General features: G+C 37.0%; 1 protein-coding gene across 1 annotated transcript; it reads left to right on the forward strand.

Moving 5' to 3' along the window:
- Window positions 1-6,250: 6,250 nt before the first annotated feature.
- Window positions 6,251-19,922, forward strand: LOC140171895 (ubiquitin-conjugating enzyme E2 2-like). Its single transcript, XM_072195237.1, has 6 exons — window positions 6,251-6,436; window positions 9,857-9,923; window positions 11,325-11,356; window positions 13,113-13,190; window positions 14,987-15,092; window positions 19,413-19,922. The coding sequence occupies exons 1-6, from the start codon at window positions 6,407-6,409 to the stop codon at window positions 19,583-19,585; spliced, it is 486 nt and encodes a 161-aa protein (XP_072051338.1). The 5' UTR covers window positions 6,251-6,406; the 3' UTR covers window positions 19,586-19,922.
- The last annotated feature ends 3,276 nt before the right edge of the window (window positions 19,923-23,198 follow it).

The following is a 23,198-nucleotide window of genomic DNA, read 5'->3' on the forward strand; positions in this document are numbered from 1 at the left end:
GACTAGGAAAGCGTACATTATATTCACGCAGACACTTTCTACAATGAAGATGCAGGACTAGGAAAGCGTACATTCACACAGACTCTTTCTACAATGGTGATGCAGGACTAGGAAAGCGTACATTATATTCACACAGACTCTTTCTACAATGAGATGCAGGACTAGGAAAGCGTACATTATATTTACACACACACACTTTCTACAGTGGAGATGCAAGACTAGGAAAGCGTACGTTATATTCACACATACACTTTCTACAATGGAGATGCAGGACTAAGAAAGCGTACATTATATTCACGCAGACACTTTCTACAATGAGGATGCAGGACTAGGAAAGCGTATATTATATTCACACAGACACTTCCTACAACGGAGAGCAGGACTAGAAAAGCGTACATTATATTCACACAGACACTTTCTACAATGAAGATGCAGGACTAGGAAAGCGTACATTATATTCACGCAGTCACTTTTTACAATGGAGATGTAGGACTAGGAAAGCGTACATTATATTCACACATACACTTTCTACAATGGAGATGCAGGACTAAGAAAGCGCACATTATATTCACGCAGACACTTTCTACAATGAAGATGCAGGACTAGGAAAGCGTACATTATATTTACACACACACACTTTCTACAGTGGAGATGCAAGACTAGGAAAGCGTACATAGACACTTTCTACAATGGTGATGCAGGACTAGGAAAGCGTACAATATAATCACGCAGACACTTTCTACAGTGGAGATGCAGGACTAGGAAAGCGTACATTATATTCACACAGACACTTTCTACAATGAAGATGCAGGACTAGGAAAGCGTACATTATATTCACACAGACACTTTCTACATGCAGGAGTCAGGACTAGGAAAGCGTACATTATATTCACGCAGACACTTTCTACAATGAAGATGCAGGACTAGAGCGTACATTATATTCACACAGACACTTTCTACAGTGAAGATGCAGGACTAGGAACGCGTACATTATATTCACACAGACACTTTCTACAATAGCTTACAATGAAGATTCAGGACTAGGAAAGCGTACATTATATTCACGCAGACACTTTATTCAATGGAGATGCAGGACTATAGGAAAGCTTACATCATATTCATACAAACACTTTCTACAATGGAGATGCAGGACTAGGAAAGTATACATTAATTATATTCACACAGACACTTTCTACAATGAAGATGCAGGACTAGGAAAGCGTACATTATATTCACACAGACACATTCTACAATGGAGATGCAGGACCAGGAAAGCGTACATTATATTCACACAGAAACTTTCTACAATGGAGATGCAGGACTAGGAAAGCGTACATTATATTACAACATACACTTTCTACAATGGAGATGCAGGACTAAGAAAGCGTACATTATATTCACGCAGACACTTTCTACAATGAAGATGCAGGACTAGGAAAGCGTACATTCACACAGACTCTTTCTACAATGGTGATGCAGGACTAGGAAAGCGTACATTATATTCACACAGACTCTTTCTACAATGAGATGCAGTACTAGGAAAGCGTACATTATATTTACACACACACACTTTCTACAGTGGAGATGCAAGACTAGGAAAGCGTACATTATATTCATACATACACTTTCTACAATGGAGATGCAGGACTAAGAAAGCGTACATTATATTCACGCAGACACTTTCTACAATGAAGATGCAGGACTAGGAAAGCGTACATTCACACAGACTCTTTCTACAATGGTGATGCAGGACTAGGAAAGCGTACATTATATTCACGCAGACACTTTTTTCAATGGAGATGCAGGACTAGGAAAGCGTATAGGCCTACATTATATTCACACATACACTTTCTACAATGGAGATGCAGGACTACAAAAATGTACATGTTATTCACGCAGACACTTTCTACAATGGAGATGCTGGACAAGGAAAATGTACAATATAATCACGTAGACACTTTCTACAGTGGAGATGCAGGACTAGGAAAGCGTACATTATATTCACACAGACACTTTCTACAATGAAGATAGGAAAGCGTACATTATATTTACACAGACACTTTCTACAGTGGAGATGCAGGACTAGGAAAGCGTACATTATATTCACACAGACACTTTCTACATGCAGGAGTCAGGACTAGGAAAGCGTACATTATATTCACGCAGACACTTTCTACAATGAAGATGCAGGACTAGGTAAGCGTACATTCACACAGACACTTTCTACAATGGTGATGCAGGACTAGGAAAGCGTACATTATATTCACACAGACACTTTCTACAATAGCTTACAATGAAGATTCAGGACTATAGGAAAGCGTACATTATATTCACGCAGACAGTTTTTTTCAATGGAGATGCAGGACTATAGGAAAGCTTACATCATATTCATACAAACACTTTCTACAATGGAGATGCAGGACTAGGAAAGTATACATTAATTATATTCACACAGACACTTTCTACAATGAAGATGCAGGACTAGGAAAGCGTACATTATATTCACACAGACACATTCTACAATGAAGATGCAGGACTAGGAAAGCCTACATTATATTCACACAGACACTTTCTACAATGCATTAATGAAGCCGTGCAGGACTAGGAAAGCGTACATTATATTCACACAAACACTTTCTACAATGAATATGCAGGACAGAATTTTAGAATGTGAAACGGGTGTCTATTGTGAATAATGTCATCGCGCGCTTCAGTGTTATCATAGAAAAATTCAATTTATGGGCTATCATGTCATGACCAGTGGCGTAGATGTCTTTTTGACATTAGGCGGATGGGGTTGCGAAGCGCGTAAAAATCGGCACTTTTGGGGCTAAAATGACCAAATATAGGGTTAATTTGGTCAGAAACCCACATACAGGCATCAACTTGCGGGAGGGGGTGATTGTATGGATCATCCCTCCTGGCAAAATATTGGGGGGGTCTACAGCTATGATCATGACACATTATAGATACAGCACAGGCCTACTATTTACAGACTCAACCATATAGCTATTACTAGTATTAGTTAACTGTTTTTGAGAGGCAGTTCTGGTGCTGATAAAACAACTTTGACATCAATGTTGTTGAGTCGGTGATACACACACTAAAAGATTACATCTTTCACGTCAGCTCGCGTCCAAGGTTTATAGCCCGGGATTTACGCCTATGCTCATCATGACACATTATAGATACAGCATACAATTTGAGCACACACTCGATCATAGCTAGTATTAGTTGTTTTGAGAGGCAGTTCTGGTGCCGATAAAATAACTCTGACATCAATGAGAGAGAGCACAGTCAAATCGTATAGTTTAAAGGGTACTACACCTGCCCAATTTTAATGCCTATTTTTGCATTTTTCTCAAAATTATAGCGCATTGGTGACAAGTAAGATATGTATATTATAGGGGCAAGGACTACAACTACTGCACTGGAAATTTTATTTCAATACAGACAACAGTTGTGGAGTTACAGTCAAAAATGAGGGAAAACCAATATTTGAACAATAAATCAATAACTACATGCCTTGAGTTGCTGAATTTTCAGTGCAGTAGCTGTAGTCCTTGCCCCTATAATATATATATCTTACTTGTCACCAATACACTATAATTTTTGAGAAAAATGCAAAAACAGGTACAAAATTGCCAGGGGGTGTAGTACCCCCTTAATCAAGACTTCGAGATTCATTCAACATGTTCAACGGATTGATAAAGCTTTGTTATGGTAGTTTTTATGTGTTTTTTAAAAATGTTTTTAAGGGATCTGGAATGAGCGTTTTGAGCGTTTCGACAGTATTTTTTGTGGGACATGAGAGCACATCAGACATATCGAATTGCATTCTGAATACGAAGAATGTCTTGCCGATATCAAATAATTTTCATTTTTTGAAATTCACGATACATGTAGGCCTATAATACAAATTTTATGACAAATTATTAAATAAAATAAAATTTGATATTTTTCACATTTTTGATATATAACAGTCCTCTAAGTAAATTTTATAAATCTAATGATATATTCTTAAAGTGTATGTAGCTGGGAGGAAAAGCCGACGATCAATTGAAAATTTGACTTTCATATTGAAGATATGGATATGGATTTATCCCCAAAAGGCCTAATTTTTTTTGGTTTTTTGGGGAAAAAATCCATATCTTCAATCCGAAAGGTCAAAATTTTCAATTGATCGTCGGTTTTTCACCCCACCTACATATACTTTAAGTATAAATCATCAGATTTAAAATGTTTACTTTGAGTACTGGTAAATATCAAAAATATCAATTTTTAATCATTTGCCGTAAAATGTGTATACATTGCGAATTTCAATAAATCAGAATTATTTGATATCAGAAGGACATTCTTCGTATTCAGAATGCAATATATTCGATATGTCTGATGTGCTCTAATGTCCCACAATAAATACTGTCCAAACGTTCATACCCCATCCCTTAATTGAATCAAGTTAAAAAATGCCTATTATTAATTATAAGCTTTTAAGCTGAAAATTACTTTGATTCATATTACGTTTTTTTTAATGTTATACGATTAGGAATGACCTTTACAATACAATACAGTATTAATGCTCTGCGTGCTAGCCATGCGCTTCAACGGAAAAAGTTGAAGTTTTGAAATATTTTCTCAAAATATCAAGGGCTATCTTAATAAAATCTACTGGACCAATACTAGGCTTGTTTGTACTCATTTTAATGCATTTTTCATGCTTATTCCAAATATGGTCATGAAAATTTACATTTCTGAAATTTTGAATTTTTGAATTTTTTTTTTTTTTTTGTCGTCTGCAGTCGACACCCGCGTGAAGAGAGTTAAAATCCCCATTGAACACATGAGCAAATCCAATAGAATAAGTTGATTAAACACTTTTCAAGTAAAAGTGTTTACAAGCATTTATCATTTTTTATTTAATCATTTACAGAAATCTCAAAGAAGCCTTTCCTGTCAATTTTCTAATGACATTTTATTTCAAAACATCAAAAACTTTGAACTTCTTATTATATATAAGTATAATTATGTTGTATCATTTTCAGCAACAGTTTCACTTTAGCATTGACAGCAGCACGTAGGCTATAGGCAGTGGCGTACCGTGGCCGCCCCAACCCCGGGGGGCTGAAGAAGAAACAATTTTGCCGCCCCTTCTTTAACAGCCCGAAAAGGTTGACCCAATTTTTTTCACGGTCGTTTGAAAAAGTGAAGAGCAAAAAAAAAAAAAAAAAAAAAAAGATTTTAGGCGCTAGCGCCCTAAAAGCATCATTTTTACAAATTTTTTTATGGTTTTTAACTTTTTGCGCCCTTTTTTATTTGCTAATTCGTTTTGCCGCCCCCTTCGTTTTTGCCGCCCCTGTTTTTGCCGCCCTTCTTCTTCCGCCGCCCTTCGTTTTTGCCGCCCCTACTTTGACCCGGGGCTGGCGCCCCAAAGCCCCCCAAATACGCGCATGATAGGTATAGTACTTGCGTTGTGATTAGAAGGCAAGTGGATCAATTGTATGTTTCAGCTCATGTGGTTTCAGCTGAAGCAGTGGCGGCGTCACGGGGGCATGAGGGGCAAATGCTCCCAGCCAAAACTTTTTCCCCTGTTGCACCCCCGGTAAAACCCAAAATTACGAAAAATTTCCGTAGTTTGCTGCAATTTTGTGCAAAATTGACGGTGATTTTGCCCCCGAAATTCACTTTGCCCCTCAATGCCCCCCAAAAAAAAATTGCTGGCGCCGCCACATTTATTCCTATTTTCCTTTAAGTTTTCCAAAGTCTAAAAAATGTTGAAAAATCTAAAAAAACAAAAAACAAAACAAAAAACAAAACAAAAATAAACAAAAAAAACAACCTCACAAATCCCAAAAATTGAGGAGGGAGGGGACTGGAGCCTAGAGTAGATGAGGGTATTTGCATACCATCTGTTTATTTTTACCTCAGGCCCGTACGCAGGGGGGGCGGTGCAAAATTTGAAAAAGTTTACAAAAAGTCCCAAAATTTCAGAACTATTTGCGAGCGAGCAAAAAAAGTCAGGTTTTTACGCTTTTTTTGGACAAAAAAGGTCCAAATTTTGGGAAGAAAGTCCACTTTTCACAAAATTACCCCCCCGCTTTTTTCAAAATCAGGCCTATTGTAAATTTGAGGTTTTCTTGACCATTGACATTATTTTCTTTCAAGTTGGAATAATCTTGTTCATCATATTAGACGTCGTGACGTCACTTCATTAATATTAATTACCTTCTCTCTATGGTTGTGTAAAGTGCTACCAGAAGTGTAAATTGATTGACGATTTTGTGTTTTGGTTAAAAAAAAGAACAGAGAAAATTAGGTGATAAGCCTAACCCGTGAAACAAAATAATTGGGGAAACAATTCTCCTAGATCATTAGATAATAAGAAATTAATTCTACATAAGTACATAATATGGCTAATGCAACAAGAAGAATAAAAAAGGTAAGCTTCTACTCGGTTGCGGATTGCGTGTGTGGTAATGAATGTCGCTGGTTCACCAAACAATGATAATGCGAATATACTCGGTCATTGCATGACTCATATTTATTTTTGTGATGCGTGAATGGTAGCAGCCATAGATGGTACATGGGTAAAATATAGTAGTAGTACGAAAGTAAATTTTATTACTTCCGTGGTCCGAGCTGTCAGCCAAGGCAAGCCAAGCGGCAAGCCAAGCATATTAGTAGTACTACTAGTACATGTAGTACTAATCATGAGCGTACGTACACGGAGAAGACATTAACACTCACAGGGATTTAGGGGTTCATTCACATATTTTCATGATTAAATGGTTGTGTATGCCCGAGGGACCGCTTACCCCGTTCATACATATATAGGTATGTGAGCATTCCTTAACTGAGCATGCGCAATATTCAGCCTCTCTCAGGCTCAGCATAGGGAAATCGCGCACCCGGCGCCATTTTGAAAATTCATTACCGGTAGTAAATTTTACGGCGATGTTTTTGAAAAAAAAATTTGGGGGGAATTAGATCGAGTTAAAAACAGTTCCAAAGCTCACAAGGTCAAGTCAAAAGGTTGAACTTGATCATAACCCGGAAGAGGTCAGATGATTCGCACGTGGTCGCGGCAAATTTTGGCGACTTTCTAGTGGGTTTGAAAGTGACGATTTCGATCTAATTTTTTCGGAAATTACTCACCAAATATCTAAATAACGGAGTTGAGCGGTAAGTTAAATGGAGCACGCGGTAAATAAAAGTAGTTTTTTGTACATAAAAATGTTTGATTTGATGAGATTGGATGGATGCCTTGCGCAAAAAGTGAGTGAACTGGGGACTTTGTGTAGTACAAATTCGGCGACTTTTGTCAGTGAGTGAACATGTTTAACCTGGCATGGTTTGCGATGATACTAATTGAATGGGCTCATGCTGTGGATGCTGGGATAGATTCTCATTCGGTGCCGACTATGAGTCGGGGGAAGAAGCAAATTTGGACCTTTCCTATTCCTATCCCATCATGCATAGCGCTAGCAGATTTTTGCCGTGATAGATGCATGAATGACCGTGGGCACATCGGGTATGATGGCCGGGGGACACAGGCCGCTTTTTGGCCATTTTCCTATTTGATTTTCTAATTGATGTTCAAATTGATGGGGGGGACGACTTCTATGAATTATGATGCTACGTCATGGGGGGTTAAATTGAGCAGGAGTGACCCCATTCTGATGATCAAGTGAACTGGCCCTCGAGTTTCATAATGATCTTCGAATAGGGAGCATGCGCCAGCCAGTGCTCCAAAGGGTGCCTGCTCAAAGATAAAACTTAAGCTGGGTGAAGGGGGCAGGGGGGTTCATACTTGAGCAGGAGTGACCCCTTTCTGATGATCAAGTGAACTGGCCCTCGAGTTTCCGCAATGATCTTCGGAATAGGGAGCATGCGCCAGCCAGTGCTCCAAAGGGTGCCTGCTCAAAAACATTTTCCTGGGGGAGGGGGTGAATGCATCAGCTAGTGCTTATAATAATTAAACATTTTAGGGTGCCCCTTCAAACAAATTACCCCCCCCCACCTTGTATCAGTGAAAAGGTGTACTCGGGTGGGTAGTATCAAAAGGCGTGAGTTTTTCAATGACAAAAAAAAAAAAAAAAAAAAAAAAAAGACACTTCAACACAAATTTCATCTTTTTGAATAAGTTTTTCTTTATTTTTGCATAATTTGCTGTTGGCCCTCACTGTGGTTTCCCAGGGACTGCCTTTTGAGGAGAGCGAGAGCAATCGCTCTCTACTGCTCTCCTTAAATCGGATATAGGAGAGTGATTTTTAGCTTTCCTTAGTTGACCATTCTCTCATTACATTTTATTGTAAATGTTCTAAACAGCTCTTGAAGGCTCTAGAAGAGCTATTTAATGCTCTCCTGAAAATTCCAAAAGACAGTCCCTGGTTTCCATCCTCTGTCAAAGCTGGAATCTGCATCAGAAAACAGAAATAAAACAAAATGTTACTCATACATGTTCATTTGTATTAGGGGCTATCATTTTCATGGGCTCCCAAATTTACAAAAAGTCAGCATCAATAAAATTGCAACCCCCCTATTTCGGCAACAAAATTTTATGACCCCCTCCCCCACCACCCACTGATACACCTTAGGCTACATGTACCCCCTGAAGAGGCTAAAATTGCAATCAGTCTTCTTGAATCAAGATAAACACACTATCTGTGGTCATCTTGCGACTTCCTACATTTTGGTCATCAAAATGTTATGACCTCCCCTATTTTGCTTTCCAAAAATTATGACCCCTGTATATTTTGGACCCCCCTTCCAAAAGAAAATGATAGGCCCTTATGTTCACATCAATACAAATTCAATCAATCTAGGATTACATTTACAGTTCAGTACAAGTAAATAGCAAGACTGGGCTTGTTTCTTAAAATTGTGTACTCACAATGCACAGTATAGGCCTATAAGCATTTTAATATGTGCATGCACAAAAAGTTTGTACAGGAAATTGGCTGAAAAATTGAGACATTCAAATTAGCATATCTCCGAAACCACATGTTGTATGACATTCATTTATGCCTCATCAGTTTTCTTTCATTTAGCTCTTTAATATGAGATTACTTTGATGAGAATCAAAAAAAGTTCAATTTTTTTGGTATTATACCTAACATATACCAGAACATTTTGTGATTCTTATTTCATCAAAATAATAACAAAAAATTGCAAGTAACATTATTTTATTAAAACAAAAAACATGATTTTCCTCCATTTACCCCACCCGGCGATCTCATATACGGGACACCGGGCATAAACGCTGTTTTTATACCCGGCTCTCGCCAATCATGCGTGCTGTTTATAGCGTGTATTAAAAAAAAAAAAAAAGGAAGGTTTTATTTCAAACTCTAATGGTGACCCGCAGGTCAAATTGCTAGAATTGTAAAAACACAACTAAACAGACACAATGCAATTTGCAGGCAGCAGCTAAATCAGCGCCAATATTGCAACATTGAAACAAACAACAACAAATATCCAAACCAACCCAACCCCATCTCCCAGTAGGCAATGAGGATAAAGTGCCTTGCCCAAGGACACAACACGTTGGCACGAGCGGGCTCGAACTCACAACCTATGGATTATGAGTCGGGCGCCTTATCCACTCGGCCACACATGCTCCCACCAATGTATGAATGGCTGATCAACGCACTTGACAACAAGTAGGCGACCTTGTCACTTATACCCGATCGCAATTCACCAGCGGCCATGGACCATGGAAGTAATAAAAAATTAACTTAAATTACAGTAGTAGTACAGTGTAAGATTTAAAATATTTAGACAAGTGCGAACTAGGTTACTTTTGTTTTTGGTTTTTATACTTGGCTTATTGAATTGAAATGTTTTGTCTTTATTTTAGGAACTAGAGGACTTAAATCGAGATCCTCCTGCACAATGTTCAGCTGGGCCTGTAGATGACCATGATTGTAAGTACATGTACCGCCCGGGGGCTGGGCCTGTAGATGACCATGATTGTACCTGTACCGGCCCGGGGGGAACATGATGTACATCAAAAAGTTTAAAATTAAGGGTCTTTCGGAGCTCTATTTTGGTCAAATATAGGGGATCTTTCGGAGCTGCGAAATCCAAAAAGGGGGGTCTTTCCGGGGTAGCATACCCATATATGGTCATTTGTGTTTTTGTGCCCCTCGTGTACCGGGTTACAACCGTACCCATCAAGAGGATGATCCAATTTAACTTTAATTGGAATTATGGAAACTTTCAGGCCTCATTACTGCTAAATTTTTGGTCGAAAGAATATAAAAGTATACATTTTAGAGTGGCAAAGACTTGATGAATTGAATTCATCTGTGAGGTCATATTTGGGCCAAAATGCTCATTTTTGGAGACAGTCTCAAAAACAGTGCTTTTTTTGGTCAACGTAACAAAAAAATCTCTTGGGCCAAAAAAATTAATTTTTCAAAACTAGATAAAACATATCCAAGAACCGTTTTTATATTTTTTTTTAATTTTGACCAACTTCACCAAAAATATTTGAAATTTGGGCAAAACTCTGTGACTTTTTTTATGATTTTTTTGAAAATTGATCATTTTTTGACCATTTTTGGTGCAAATTTCTCAAAGTTGGTCAAAATTTTAAAAAAATGGTTAAAAAATGGATATTTTTATCTAGTTTTTAAAAATTAATAACAAAATTTTGTTTGGCCAAAAAACTCAATGGATTGGCAGTGGTAGATTTGATATGATAATGAATGGGGCATGTACCGGTAATGCCTGCAGTGTCTCCCAGGGGATGGGGACACATTGAAAATGTTATTACTAGTCTAAAAATTTTAGCCCCATCATATCCCCACACTCCCTGGGTGGGAGGGGGGGAGTACTTTTAGTGCATTAGTGATATGCCTCCAAGCACAATTAATATTGTACATGTATGCCCATGGTAGAAATGCCACTAAGTACATGTAAGGTTTGGTCTTGTGTTTCATCTTTAATGTGTATCTTAGGAAAATGTTATTTTTTACTTTATAGATGAGTTGACCTCAATGTTTATCAACAAAGGCAAGGGACTGGTATATCGATATGCTTGAGTGAACCCCATGCAACCAATACACTGTTCAATAGCCTTATTGTGATGTGACATGAGTTTTAAAACACAATCCCTGAACAAAATATGATGCGTGCGCATAATGCCAGGCAAAAAACAATAGAAATTGTGATGATGTGTGCATACTGCCAGGCATTGATGCCAGAAGTCAACCCACAACAATGTACTCATCCTCAGTCAGTTTTAAGTTAAATATTAATTTTAATTGATTGGGCATGTTAGGATTACAGTTAAAACTACTTTTTATTGCTTTCTTTTGCAGTCTTCCATTGGCAAGCCACAATAATGGGCCCTGTAAGTATGGATAAAATAAAGAAACTAATAAGGATATAACATTGATTTTTGAAACTTGTTGGATCAAATTTTGGGGAAAATGACAAATTTGGCTCGTTCCTGAAAATCCTTTTAAGGGTTAAAACCCCAACTCTCTTCCTGCGTGTTACTTTAAAAGTGGAAGGAAGAGACAGAAAAGGAAGATGAAAAGTCATTTTCCCTGCCTGGGCTTTGAACTACCTACCCCTCCTGTGCCAACCAGCAGAACGGCAATAACAAGCCACACGAAACCATTGGCAATTTGAAACAATCAGATCATGTGGGATGCATAGTCTTACATTGTACATCTGCTTTGTGCTGTATTGTTTTGTATGGTCTAGTAGCTTGGAGGGTTTAGAGCAATTCACTGAACTGCATTGTGTATTTAATCCTTCCCTTTCCATTAAGGGGGTACTACACCCCTACCCAATGTTGTCGAAAAAGTTATAGCGCATTGGTGACAAGTAAGATATGTATATTATAGGGGCAAGGACTACAACTAATGCACTGGAAATTTTATTTCAGCACAGACAACAGTTTTGGAGTTACAGTCAAATATGAGGGAAAACCAATATTTGATCAATAAATCAATAACTACTATAAATCAATAACTACTTGCCTTGAGTTGCTGAATTTTCAGTGCAGTAGTTGTAGTCCTTGCCCCTATAATATACATATCTTACTTGCCACCAATGCGCTATAATTTTTTTAGATAAATGCAAAAATAGGCACAAAATTGGCCAGGGGTGTACATGTAGTACCCCCTTGAGGAATAAATATTATTTTGACACAATGTATAAAAACACTCGCTGAGATGAATGAACAAAAACATGCTCAAACTTATTTCGAGAATTGATATCTGGAGAAGCGCTATGGAGGAGCAAGTATCTGAATTGTGATATCACTATAGTGAAATTTTGTCTTCTTTCATGCATCTTACCCAATATCTGAATGTGCTGAGCAAATTTCTTCATCTGATATTATAAATTTTTGTCTGGTTACAAGTAATTGAATACTTGAGTGGAAGAAGGGCCCAACTCCATTTTTTTACAAAAATGAGTTAGACCCAGCATTTTATTGCCAGTTTATTGTTCTTCCTTGTGTGTGAAAGATGAGCCAAAATCCACTCTCTAAACAGTCTTCCACGTACACTTAATAATGGTTTTCATGGAAGAAAGGCCCAACTCCATGGAGTTGGGCCCTTCTTCCACAAATATTGGGTTTAAGAGGAATTTTGTTCATCCATGAAATCTGCTTTTCACCACAATAAACTGTCTTGCTAACATATTACATGTGTCTACTTGTGCAATTAATGGATTGGATAATTATCAAATTTTTGTAGCTATTTATAACACATCTGCTTACGGAACTGGTACTTGCAGTATATTAGTGGAAGAAGGGCCCAACTCCAACTCGTATTAAGACCTGTACCGTTGCCATGGAAAATATATAATTTTGAATGTATGTAATATTGTATGTTCATGTATTAAATGTCCCCTGAAGATGAAAACATTCTTTCTATAAAACTTTTCCAAATATTAAGTTTTTTCTTAATATCTCAAAAACAGTTTTGATGGAGTTGGGCCCTTCTTCCACTCAGGTATTCAATTGCTTTTTATTCAAATGTAAAAATGTTTTGTTAAAGGTACATGTACAACTGGTGCATGTATATACATACGTAACGTAATTATGTACTAATAATGATTTGTTTGTGTGCATTGTTATTTCCACATTTCAGAAGGATAGCCCATACCAGGGTGGTGTATTTTTCCTCAATATTCAGTTCCCAACAGATTACCCTTTTAAACCACCTAAGGTAAGTGAGTAAAACAGTGACTGTCAGTAAAGTCACATTAATGTAGTGTGCATGTTAAAGAACGTCACAGGCTATTCGAAAAGAGCAGGGGATCATCCCGGTACTGTTGACTGTACTTCAAAAATACACTCATCTACTCTAGGTTCCAGAGTAAAAAATAAGTACAGCGATAATACTCATACATATGAGGGAGGCACTTATAATAGGCATGTCCACTAAAAATTGAAGTACTTTTAAATTAATTCAGACATAACTTATTGGCTGGGAATTGATGAAAGAAACATTTTGCGTTTAAATAATCTTAATCGGACGTTTCATTCCAGAGATATGGCCTTTTGAGTGTTACGGTTTTATATAGGGCTGCTAGAACATGTTAAAAGTTAAAGTCCAAAAAGGATTACTAACAGAAAGTGCAATTTTAAGGTACTTTTTCTTAATGTATTTATTAACTAGCGTTATCTGGAACATTATATTTGCTTATAACAACATGAAAATAAGATCATCCTGAAAATTTAATCGATTTTGTTGACATGCAACAAAAAATATAAGACCTTAAAACCCATGGTTTGTTTGGTGAAACCGCAAGCATGATCATAGATGGCCGCCATGGAAAATATCTCCATAGAGGAGATGAACAATAAGTGCATTATTTCAAATGAATGGCGGTAGTCTTAAACATTGTTCAATCTTTTACGGTCAGCACATTTTATCTTCAAAAATTATTATATTTCATCATGGCATAAGTTTGGTAATATTAATCACTACCAATTTTGAGAAATTTGCTCCAACTCAAAGGTTATCTTTAATACATTGAGCAATACACTGTGTGTGCATGGAAGCCATGATGGATAGCATATGAAATGGACATGGTAGTGAGAAGTGCATGATTTGAGATGGGCATGTAGGCTTAAACATTCTTAAATTTCTTAACATCCTGTACAGTTTGTCTTCAAAAATAGTTACATTTTATGACTATGTAAGTTTGCTTGTCTGATTCACTCCAAATTCGGAAATAATTGCGTTTGAACACCTGATGCACGGAATGGTGTCACTTCAACCGGTTGTAGTTCTCATCTCATTAAATTTTTCATTAAAAAAAGTTGATCTCTGCATGGAGGAAGGTCCTCTCTATTTAACGACTAATCAGGAAAAAGTTTGGTTAATGTTTTCTGGTGGAATCAGGAATTTCTTGAAACACCCTGATATAGGCCTACATTTGGATCAAAAACAAGTATGTACGCCCATTTAACAGGCCTGGGATTTCTTGTATCGATCAGTTTCTCCATAGACAATACGTGTGTGAGTGCACGCACACAGTAAATGAAAAATCGTTCTAGTGGAAACTGTATGGACAGTGGGCATCCCTACTTATAAGGAAGAAGAAGTGCAGTATGTAATCTAAGCAAGCCTTGCTGTTTGAGGCGAGTGATCGCTCTCGCTCGCCACTGCTCGCCCAAACTCGATCTCTAGTGAGCGATTTTCCACTCGCCATAGACACTAAATATCACTTGCCGCGAATCAGCCATCGAATCATCCATTTCAGCATTGATTTAATCGATTGTGTGCCCTCCAAGCGTAGAAAGTCAGAAGCATGCATGTCAACATAAATATCGTTTTAAGACCGAAGCTCTACTTGATTATACCCAAATAAGTGATATTTGAAATTCGACCACTCGCCTAGAATCATGCTAGCGAGTTATTAAACACTCACCTTTAAAATCTAGATGGCAAGACCTGTTATGGTGTCATCGTATAGCTGTCTTTACTAATATGGGTTTCTTCTTATTGTGTTGCAGGTTAGTTTCACTACCAAAATCTACCATCCCAACATCAATAGTAACGGCAGTATTTGTCTAGATATATTACGATCACAGTGGTCACCAGCTCTCACAATATCTAAAGGTAAGTCTGCTTGCCAATATTGCACTATTCCGGTTGAAAACCTTACACCCCCTTTGGAAGACATGATCTTAATCTCCCACACAGGGAGTGTGAATTTCAAATGGGGATACCTGAGTGGGTGACTCCGTTTGAAATCTGTGTCCCCTGTGTGGGATATTATGGTCATAATTTTCATAGGGGGTGTGTTTATTTCAACTGGAACAGCCCATTGATGGTATTCTTCTTCTTTTGTTAACATGACCACATACTGTAGTTATGTGACACAATCTGGTCCATGGGGGCCAAAGTTGGCAAATTTGAAATTGAGATAAAGGCAAAAATGTGGAGTAAAAAAGCAATAAAATACATCAGAAAATAGACCTCACAAAACTTCATAACTTTGGAACCAAGCAGGTGGTATGCGCCGTGCATTCTCTAAATTCAGTAAATTTCCATCGTCAACCGTGTAATTGAATGGGATTATTTTGAAATTTTAAAACGCTTGAAATATCACAAACAAACATGTTAATAAATAATATAAATACAAGCTAAAACCGTTGGGGTTCGATAATGAACCCCACAAAACTAACCGAGTACATGGAAAATGCCATACGGCCGAGCGGTTTTGCCAGCTCTCTCTCTCCGACCATCATGCTACTCGGCGCCTGGAACCAAGTATGCTAGACCTTTGCTGTTTTCAGTATATGATAGCCTAATGTTACTACAAGGTAATAATTATAGTTACTCAATTTTCAAAAATGCCTCCTTTGGCCTCCATGGACCAGATCGTGTCACATATAGAGTGAGATTAGAGGTCGATATGAAGTAGCTTGAGCTCCAAAAGTGAGTTCTAGAGCCCACTGTAGCTACAACCTTGCTTGCTATTATAGGAAATGGAAGCAATGCTTTAAATACAGACCAATAAAATCATCGCTTCCAGTGAAATATAGACTGCTCGGTGCTAGAAGTGGGTTAGTGCAATAGCTGCCCTGTGAACATTTGGCAATTTACACACAGTATATTGTATGCATCTACACATGGCAGCTATTGCACTTACCCACTTCTGGTACTGAGCAGTCAATATGCATCAGTTGGGATACTGTATATCTTCTTATTTTCATGTTCAGAATCACGTTTCTGTGATTTTTGGCAATTGTGTAAGTTGATTTTTAGCTCATTGCGTAAGCAATGAGGCTATAGGCATGATCCGGATTTCTGTATGTTTTTTACTTTCTCTTGCTACATCGTTTGAGCAATGCATCTGGTAATTTGAGGGAGCGATCTTTGCATGATCGTTCATAATTGTTACTTACTTAGCTAGGAAAATTCGGACGGAAAGTGGGATTTTTGGAGCATTTTGTTACAAAATTTTTTTCCAAATTTCAGAGAATAGTCTCCTTTGCAGACTGTTTGTGGTGCTTTTCATATTACAAACACTGTACAAACTCCTTGATCTGGTGATTTTGTAAAAGAGATGTTGAACTTTACTGATTCAGTGCGGCTACAATGTTTGCTTTTCAGTGTTGCTTTGCCTTCAATAGATAAAGCACCAATTGGGCTTGTGCTCTCTATAGGCCCTTACTTCTGTGCACGAGCCATGAGCAACTAGTGTCTCAAATTCTCCCAATTTGTGCATATTCAGAACTACTGAGTAAATAAAATGAGACCTAATACACTTAATTAGGCCAGGCAAACATATGTTGCAAAACTTGTAATGATATCGAGAAGGCCATTATCTGCAATAGCTACCCTATAGACATTTGACAATTTCTGCATTCTACATTGTACATAATCTTAAAATAAAGCACCTGGCAGCTATTGCATTTAACCCTAGATCTGTATGTGTTTTTACAATTTTGGGTATAAGAGATTATGTACACAGAGGTTTAGGGCAAGAAAACCCATAGGGATAGCAAGCATGCACAGAAAATATCTTGCCCTTCCCAGAATCCTTTGCAACATAATACATCCCTCATTTCAACAAATGCTCCCACTACTTTGTACAGGTTTCATTTGTTTCATTTTTCATGTTTTCATTTTGAGAATAGACTGGCTGAACAAGGGCCGCTAGTCAAGAATTAAACATATTTTTGCAAGATCTGGATGTGCTCTGTTTACTGAGCTATATTTTGTAGACCGTGGCACAACATAGCAAATCAGTACAGAATATTGAAATGGAAGAAATGCATTATGGGAAGTGTAAGATAATATAGCATAATATATCCACCACAATGGTTTAGTTTTTCAATTAACACATTAAATGCTACAACATGTAATGGCTTAATTGGTCTTGCACAGATCATGTACACTGTAAATATAAACCAGAAATGCAAGGAAATTTAATCAATTGACTATTAGCATAGAAGAAATTAATGTCCAGACTCTGTGTCTTTTTAACATATTAACACCTACTTGTTAGGTCAAGTTGTTGTATCAATATCAATAAAATGACTGAGCAACAGAGATAATGGAATTATGTGTGGAGCAAATACCCTAATTCCAAACAGTAGATGATCATACAATCTGATTTAAAAAAAATACACTCATGTTTAAAGGGCTGTAACTACAGATCTATAATAGGCTGTAAATGAAAATAGCATTAATAAAAATTCCTTTAAAAGGAATAGGGCGGCAAATGAAAAATTGTCAAGAGAAATGAAAGAATGAGTATTAAAAACAGGAAAATATGACACAACATCAATTTCCAATGGGAAATAACACAAAATGTATAAACAAAGTTAAAAGACGGAGAAAAGAGTTTTTAACTTTTATGACGCTTATGTTATTCCCCATTGGAGGTTGTGTCATATTTTCCCTGATTTTTTATAATCTTATCAATTGCTTAAATCCTTTGGTTCCCTGCTGGTCAGTTGGAACAGATTTTCCCTGTTTTCATATCAACCCTTCACATCATAACAGAAGACGTTTTATGTTAACATTTTATACATTCATGGTCTGCTAGCTCCCTGCCAATTTACCAGCCCAAATGGTTTGTTTTACACTTTTTCTGAAGATCACTAACTATTATTCAATGTTGATTGTTGTACAACTATATGTAAAATTACTGTTAAAATTACTATTATAACATCACCATTGAAATTGCTCCTTTGCAATGATTTATAAGAGCCCATAATGATACCCATGTTTGCTTCTTATTCCAGAACCACCCATGTGTAAAATGCACCCTATGTTGTTTTTTGGGCTCAAAATTAGACACTATGTCTAATTTTGAGTCTATTTATCAGACTACATTTGAAATCTGATCTTCTGGATTGTATACTCCCCAAATAGTGGTCTAAATTTGTGCCTATATTTAGTAATGTTACTGCCAAACCAATTTTAGAGGATCTGCTGAAATATAGGCACTTTGGGTTTGCAGTGTATGGTCCTAAACCCTCAATATAATTGTTTCTTGTTTTCCTTCTCACCCAGTTGTTTGTCTCCAAGATAAGTACTTAGTGGTCCAATTAACATTATTGTTATCTTATTGACTATGCAGCTCAAAAATTTAACCCTGCTTTATATTAAGGTGCGACAGGTGTAATCGGTTTTTGTGTGAAGATCATAGAAATTCAAAACTTGGTACAAAGTAACTGATATAAACAAAAAAATACTCAAATGTTAAGCATATTAATTAGCTAATTTGCATATTTAATTAGGGAAAATGAGCTACAGCACCATTGGTGCTCTTGTTAATATTTGGTGGAATTTATGTAAGTGTAAAGTAAGGTTATATAAAAACTACGCGCAAAATTCACAAATATAAATCCCTCGCATAAGTAATGGCGTATATCACCTATATTTCAGGTGGACATTTTATTTTTGAAGAGACCATACATTACATGATACCAGTGACATACAATACATTAAAAAAATATTTCGTACAGCCCCCTCTCGAAAACTAATGCATTGCGTACGTACCAGCTCAATTTGCATTTTGTGCAAATTTTGTTACACAATTTGATGCTGATCTTTTTTTATGGACCTTTTCATTTTACATGTGAAGTCTGTGAAGATTAATATTAGAGTAGGGTGGAAAGGACGCTATAGCCTCATTTTAGACCATTTTAGGCACTTAAAAAAAAGAACCGCATCGAATTGTGTCTCAAAATTCGCATCAAATGCTACTTGAGCAAGTTCAAATATAATTAAATACTTCTGGAGAGGGGGCTATAGCTAAAACAAAAAATATCCTATACCTTAGTAGTTATGAAACAAAGGTGAATCATCTCCTTCCATAATCAAGTGTTTCATAAAACTCTGGGATGGATTTTTTTTAATTCTTACAAATTTACTTGATATGTTTAATTAAATTTTGTTGACTGTTTTTTCTTCTTCCAGTTTTACTATCCATCTGTTCCCTGTTGGACGACCCAAACCCAGATGATCCACTGGTTCCAGAAATTGCTAGGATCTATAAGACGGCTAGGCCACGATACGTCTCCTTAGCAAAGGAATGGACAAACAAATATGCAACAAAATGTGACCAACACAGGTTGTGTCTCTCTCTCTGATCATTGGATTTAAGAAACTTTCTACAGAGCGCACAAAACTGTTTGATTAAAGGTACCATGTTTTAGTCTGGTTCTATAGTGCTATCGGTGCCCGGATAGGTAGCCATATCTTTCAAGATTTTTTTTTGAAAATTTAAAAATTTTCAGAATTGTTAATTTTCATGACCATATTTGAATCAGCATGTAAAATGCATTAAAATGAGTACAAACAAGCCTAGTATTGGTTCAGTGGTTCTGTTTTGAAAATTCAAAAATTTTAGAATTTTTAATTTTCATGAACATATTTGGAATCAGCATGAAAAATGCATTAAAATGAGTACAAACAAGCTTAGTATTGGTTCTTAAGATAGCTCTTGATATTTTGACAAATATATTTCAAAATTTGGGACTTTTTATGTTCAGGCTTATGGCTAGCACACAGAGTATTATTTGAATAACAAAAGATACTCACTATGCATATGTTCATTATTATACTCAATACAATTTATTACATCTCCAGAGTAAATTAGAAATGGCCATCAGTACCTATCGGGGCACCAAAAGTGAGATAGGACCAAACTAATGTAAACACAACACAGAAAGAAACTCCTCACTCCACAATGACCTGTCATAAATCTAAACCTGGTCGTGTCATGACAATATAATTGATATGGTTGTGAGCATAAACTTGTTAGCTCCAATTTGATACCATATTTGCTACCGAAAGTTCTATATTGACAAAGATCGATTCAGTATTTGAAATTGGTGCACTTGTCAAAAGTTGCAAATTAACAGGAGCATGCAGAGATAAATTGCAGAGTGTGACCAGAAACGAATGCTAGATGATATCGATTGCATCAGTCAAACCGATCTATATCCCTTCAGCTTCCAAGAAAAATTGGGTTAATCATGCATCTCAAATGCAGTGGCGGCACCATGGGGCATGAGGGGGGCAAATCCCCCCAGTCAGAACTCTTGCCCCCCTGTTTCCCCCCATTTTGCGCAAATTTTGTCGATTTTGCCCCCGAAATTCACTATGCCCCCCCCCCCCCCCAGAATAAAATTCCTGGCGCTGCCACTGCTCAAATGAAAGATTGAATAAACCACACTCTGTACAGGGACTTAGGATTGTCGACAGGGGCTGCTCATAATGGGCAAGTAAGCTTGACCACTTTAATTTGCAACTTTGAAAACGCACCAAATTTCAAATACTGGTATCATTCTTTGTCAATTTAGAGCTTTTGGTAGCAAATATGGCATCAAATTGGAGCTAATAGGATCCTGCATACAGCCGTATATCGATCAAATTGTTATCACATGATCAGGTTTAGCTTTTATGAAGGATCATTGGAGTGAGGACTTACTTTTAGTGTTGTGTTTAGTATAGTACCTAACTGGTATGTTGCGAGGATGGAACTGTCACCGGTGTGAAGAAGTTACAGGCATCTACAATAGATGTTAGGGCTCATATTGAAATACCCTACCACGTTTTCACACAGAAAGAAGGCAGGATTCCCCTCGCTGAGCGCGCCTCAGGAAAGCTCGGTCATAAAACGGATGGATTATATGCATCAGTGATACACCCTGCCCAGGATTTTAACAAAAGAAGGCTAGCACAGGAAAGCTGCAGGATGGCGGACACCTTCCTGTGTAAGGGAATTTCAATATGAGCCCTTATGAAATGTATGTACTTCAAAAACAGCATATTAATTTTATGATGTATTGGCTGTTTTTGTATGTTTAATTTTTTTGGTTTTTCCCCATTGTAAGCGCTGTTGGAATAATGAAAGTCCTTGGACCAAAAGCATGTGTTAAATAGTCCAATTGGCCCATGAAAATGTCAGTTTACATTTTTTAGTATTTCCAACACTGCTTAGGCTAAAAAATTGTTGTCTCAAAGCCCATGGCAGTTTCAAAAATGATTGCGGAATGAGGGTTGTTTTAAAGATTTTTTTTTTAAAAGATTTTTTATAACTAAATTTGGAATTAAAGGCCCATTCAGTGATTTGCTCATCCGGACGATCGTAAAAATCATCAAAATTCAGATTTTGGTACCTTTGTAATTGGCATAGATGTGCTAACATAGCCTGCTAGTGGTTCGGTCGAAAGTCGTGTATTTTAGACAAAATAAAGCATTTTGCATTATTCTGGACTTTTGATACTGACAGTACAAAAAGTCCGACTCGAGATCGAAAGAAGCTCACTCTCCACGTACCAACACGCTGCTATGTATTGTTTCTACTACTTATTACATCAGTAGCTACTATTTTAAACAAAATACACAATTTTAACTGTTTTTCATATTTGAATTGACCGTTAGTTTGCCTCGGTGACCTTTAATTGCTTATTTTGTTTTCTACTACAAAATTGTAGCTTAAAAGCGTCTGTTTTAAATCAATTTAGACTCTACTTCCCCTGTGTTAGAAACACTGGACTAGGAAGTTTGTCCAGTCGATTGGTGGCGCACTGTAAGAAAATCTCGATTTTCTCAGAGTTGAAGTAGAAAACCTTTCTAAAACTTCTGTTTTTGACTAATTTGTCGATGTATTCAGGGAAAAGTGGTTTAATGAAATTCTGTAGACTTATTCTTTATTTCTAAGCAACTCTGACAAATTTCCATTTTTTTAATGTTCCTGTGAAATCACTGAAAGGGCCTTTAAGATGTCATTTTCGAGTGCTCAAAATTACACAGCATAAAACTGTGGTTGATTTGCTCAATTGAAGTACAAATATCAATTGAAGTACAAATATCAATTGTTTTATACCTTAACAATGCGAGTATCGAATCAAGTAACTTTTATTCCAAATATGTCGCAGAATTTCATGATTTTACGGCAAAAAAACTATAAAAAAAATAGAAAAGAAAAAATGAATTTGCCGTTTCAGCTAAAATGGACGCGCTAAGAAAAACGAATGCGCGTGTGGGCTTTGAGACATAACAATTTTATTAGCCTTATAATTAACCAGTAAGATATGCCAAATTCTGTAACTGTTAAATTTGAGTTCAGGCAGGGTCAGTAAAACTTGATTCCAGTTGAGATCTATAAACCCCCAATGGAAGATATGACTTTAATCTTAAACAGAGGGAGTGTGAATTTCAAATGGGGCTATGAAATATACACTGCGTGTGGGAGATTAAAGACATGTCATATGCTGTTTATGGATAATAACTGGGATAGTCAGGGACTGTCTTTTGGAAGTTGCAAGAGAGCATTAAATAGCTCTTCTGTAGCCTTCAAGGAGAGCATTTATAGTAGAATGTAAGGAGAGAAGTGTCGACTAAGGGGAGCTAAAATCACTCTCCTATATCAGATTTAAGGAGCGCAGCAGAGAGTGACTGCTCTTGCTCTCCTCAAAAGGCAGTCCCTGGATAGTCTTTTGAGACCTAACAGCAATGGCGATGGAAAAAAACAGGTTGGGCTTTTTTTTTTGGGGGGTCATTTATTACAGACCTTGTTGATACAGATATCGATGTTATCTGGCCAAATGATCTTCGGAAGAAAATATTCGGAAGAAAATGATTGAATAGTTTTATCGCTTTATTTCTATAGTTAAAAACATTTTAAGGTTATTTCTTTGTTATATGTTGCACCGTTAGTATCTTTCCTTTCCAGCAGAATGACACATATTTTTG

This window comes from Amphiura filiformis, chromosome 15 (assembly GCF_039555335.1).
Source record: "Amphiura filiformis chromosome 15, Afil_fr2py, whole genome shotgun sequence".
Classification (NCBI taxonomy): Eukaryota; Metazoa; Echinodermata; class Ophiuroidea; order Amphilepidida; family Amphiuridae; genus Amphiura; species Amphiura filiformis.

Excerpts from the sequence above, each read along its gene's own strand:
- LOC140171895 (XM_072195237.1), top strand. The coding sequence starts at position 6,407 with ATGGCTAATGCAACAAGAAGAATAAAAAAG. Across the intron at positions 6,437-9,856 it reads CAACAAGAAGAATAAAAAAG|GAACTAGAGGACTTAAATCG; the intron begins GTAAGCTTCTAC and ends TCTTTATTTTAG. Across the intron at positions 9,924-11,324 it reads GCCTGTAGATGACCATGATT|TCTTCCATTGGCAAGCCACA; the intron begins GTAAGTACATGT and ends TTTCTTTTGCAG.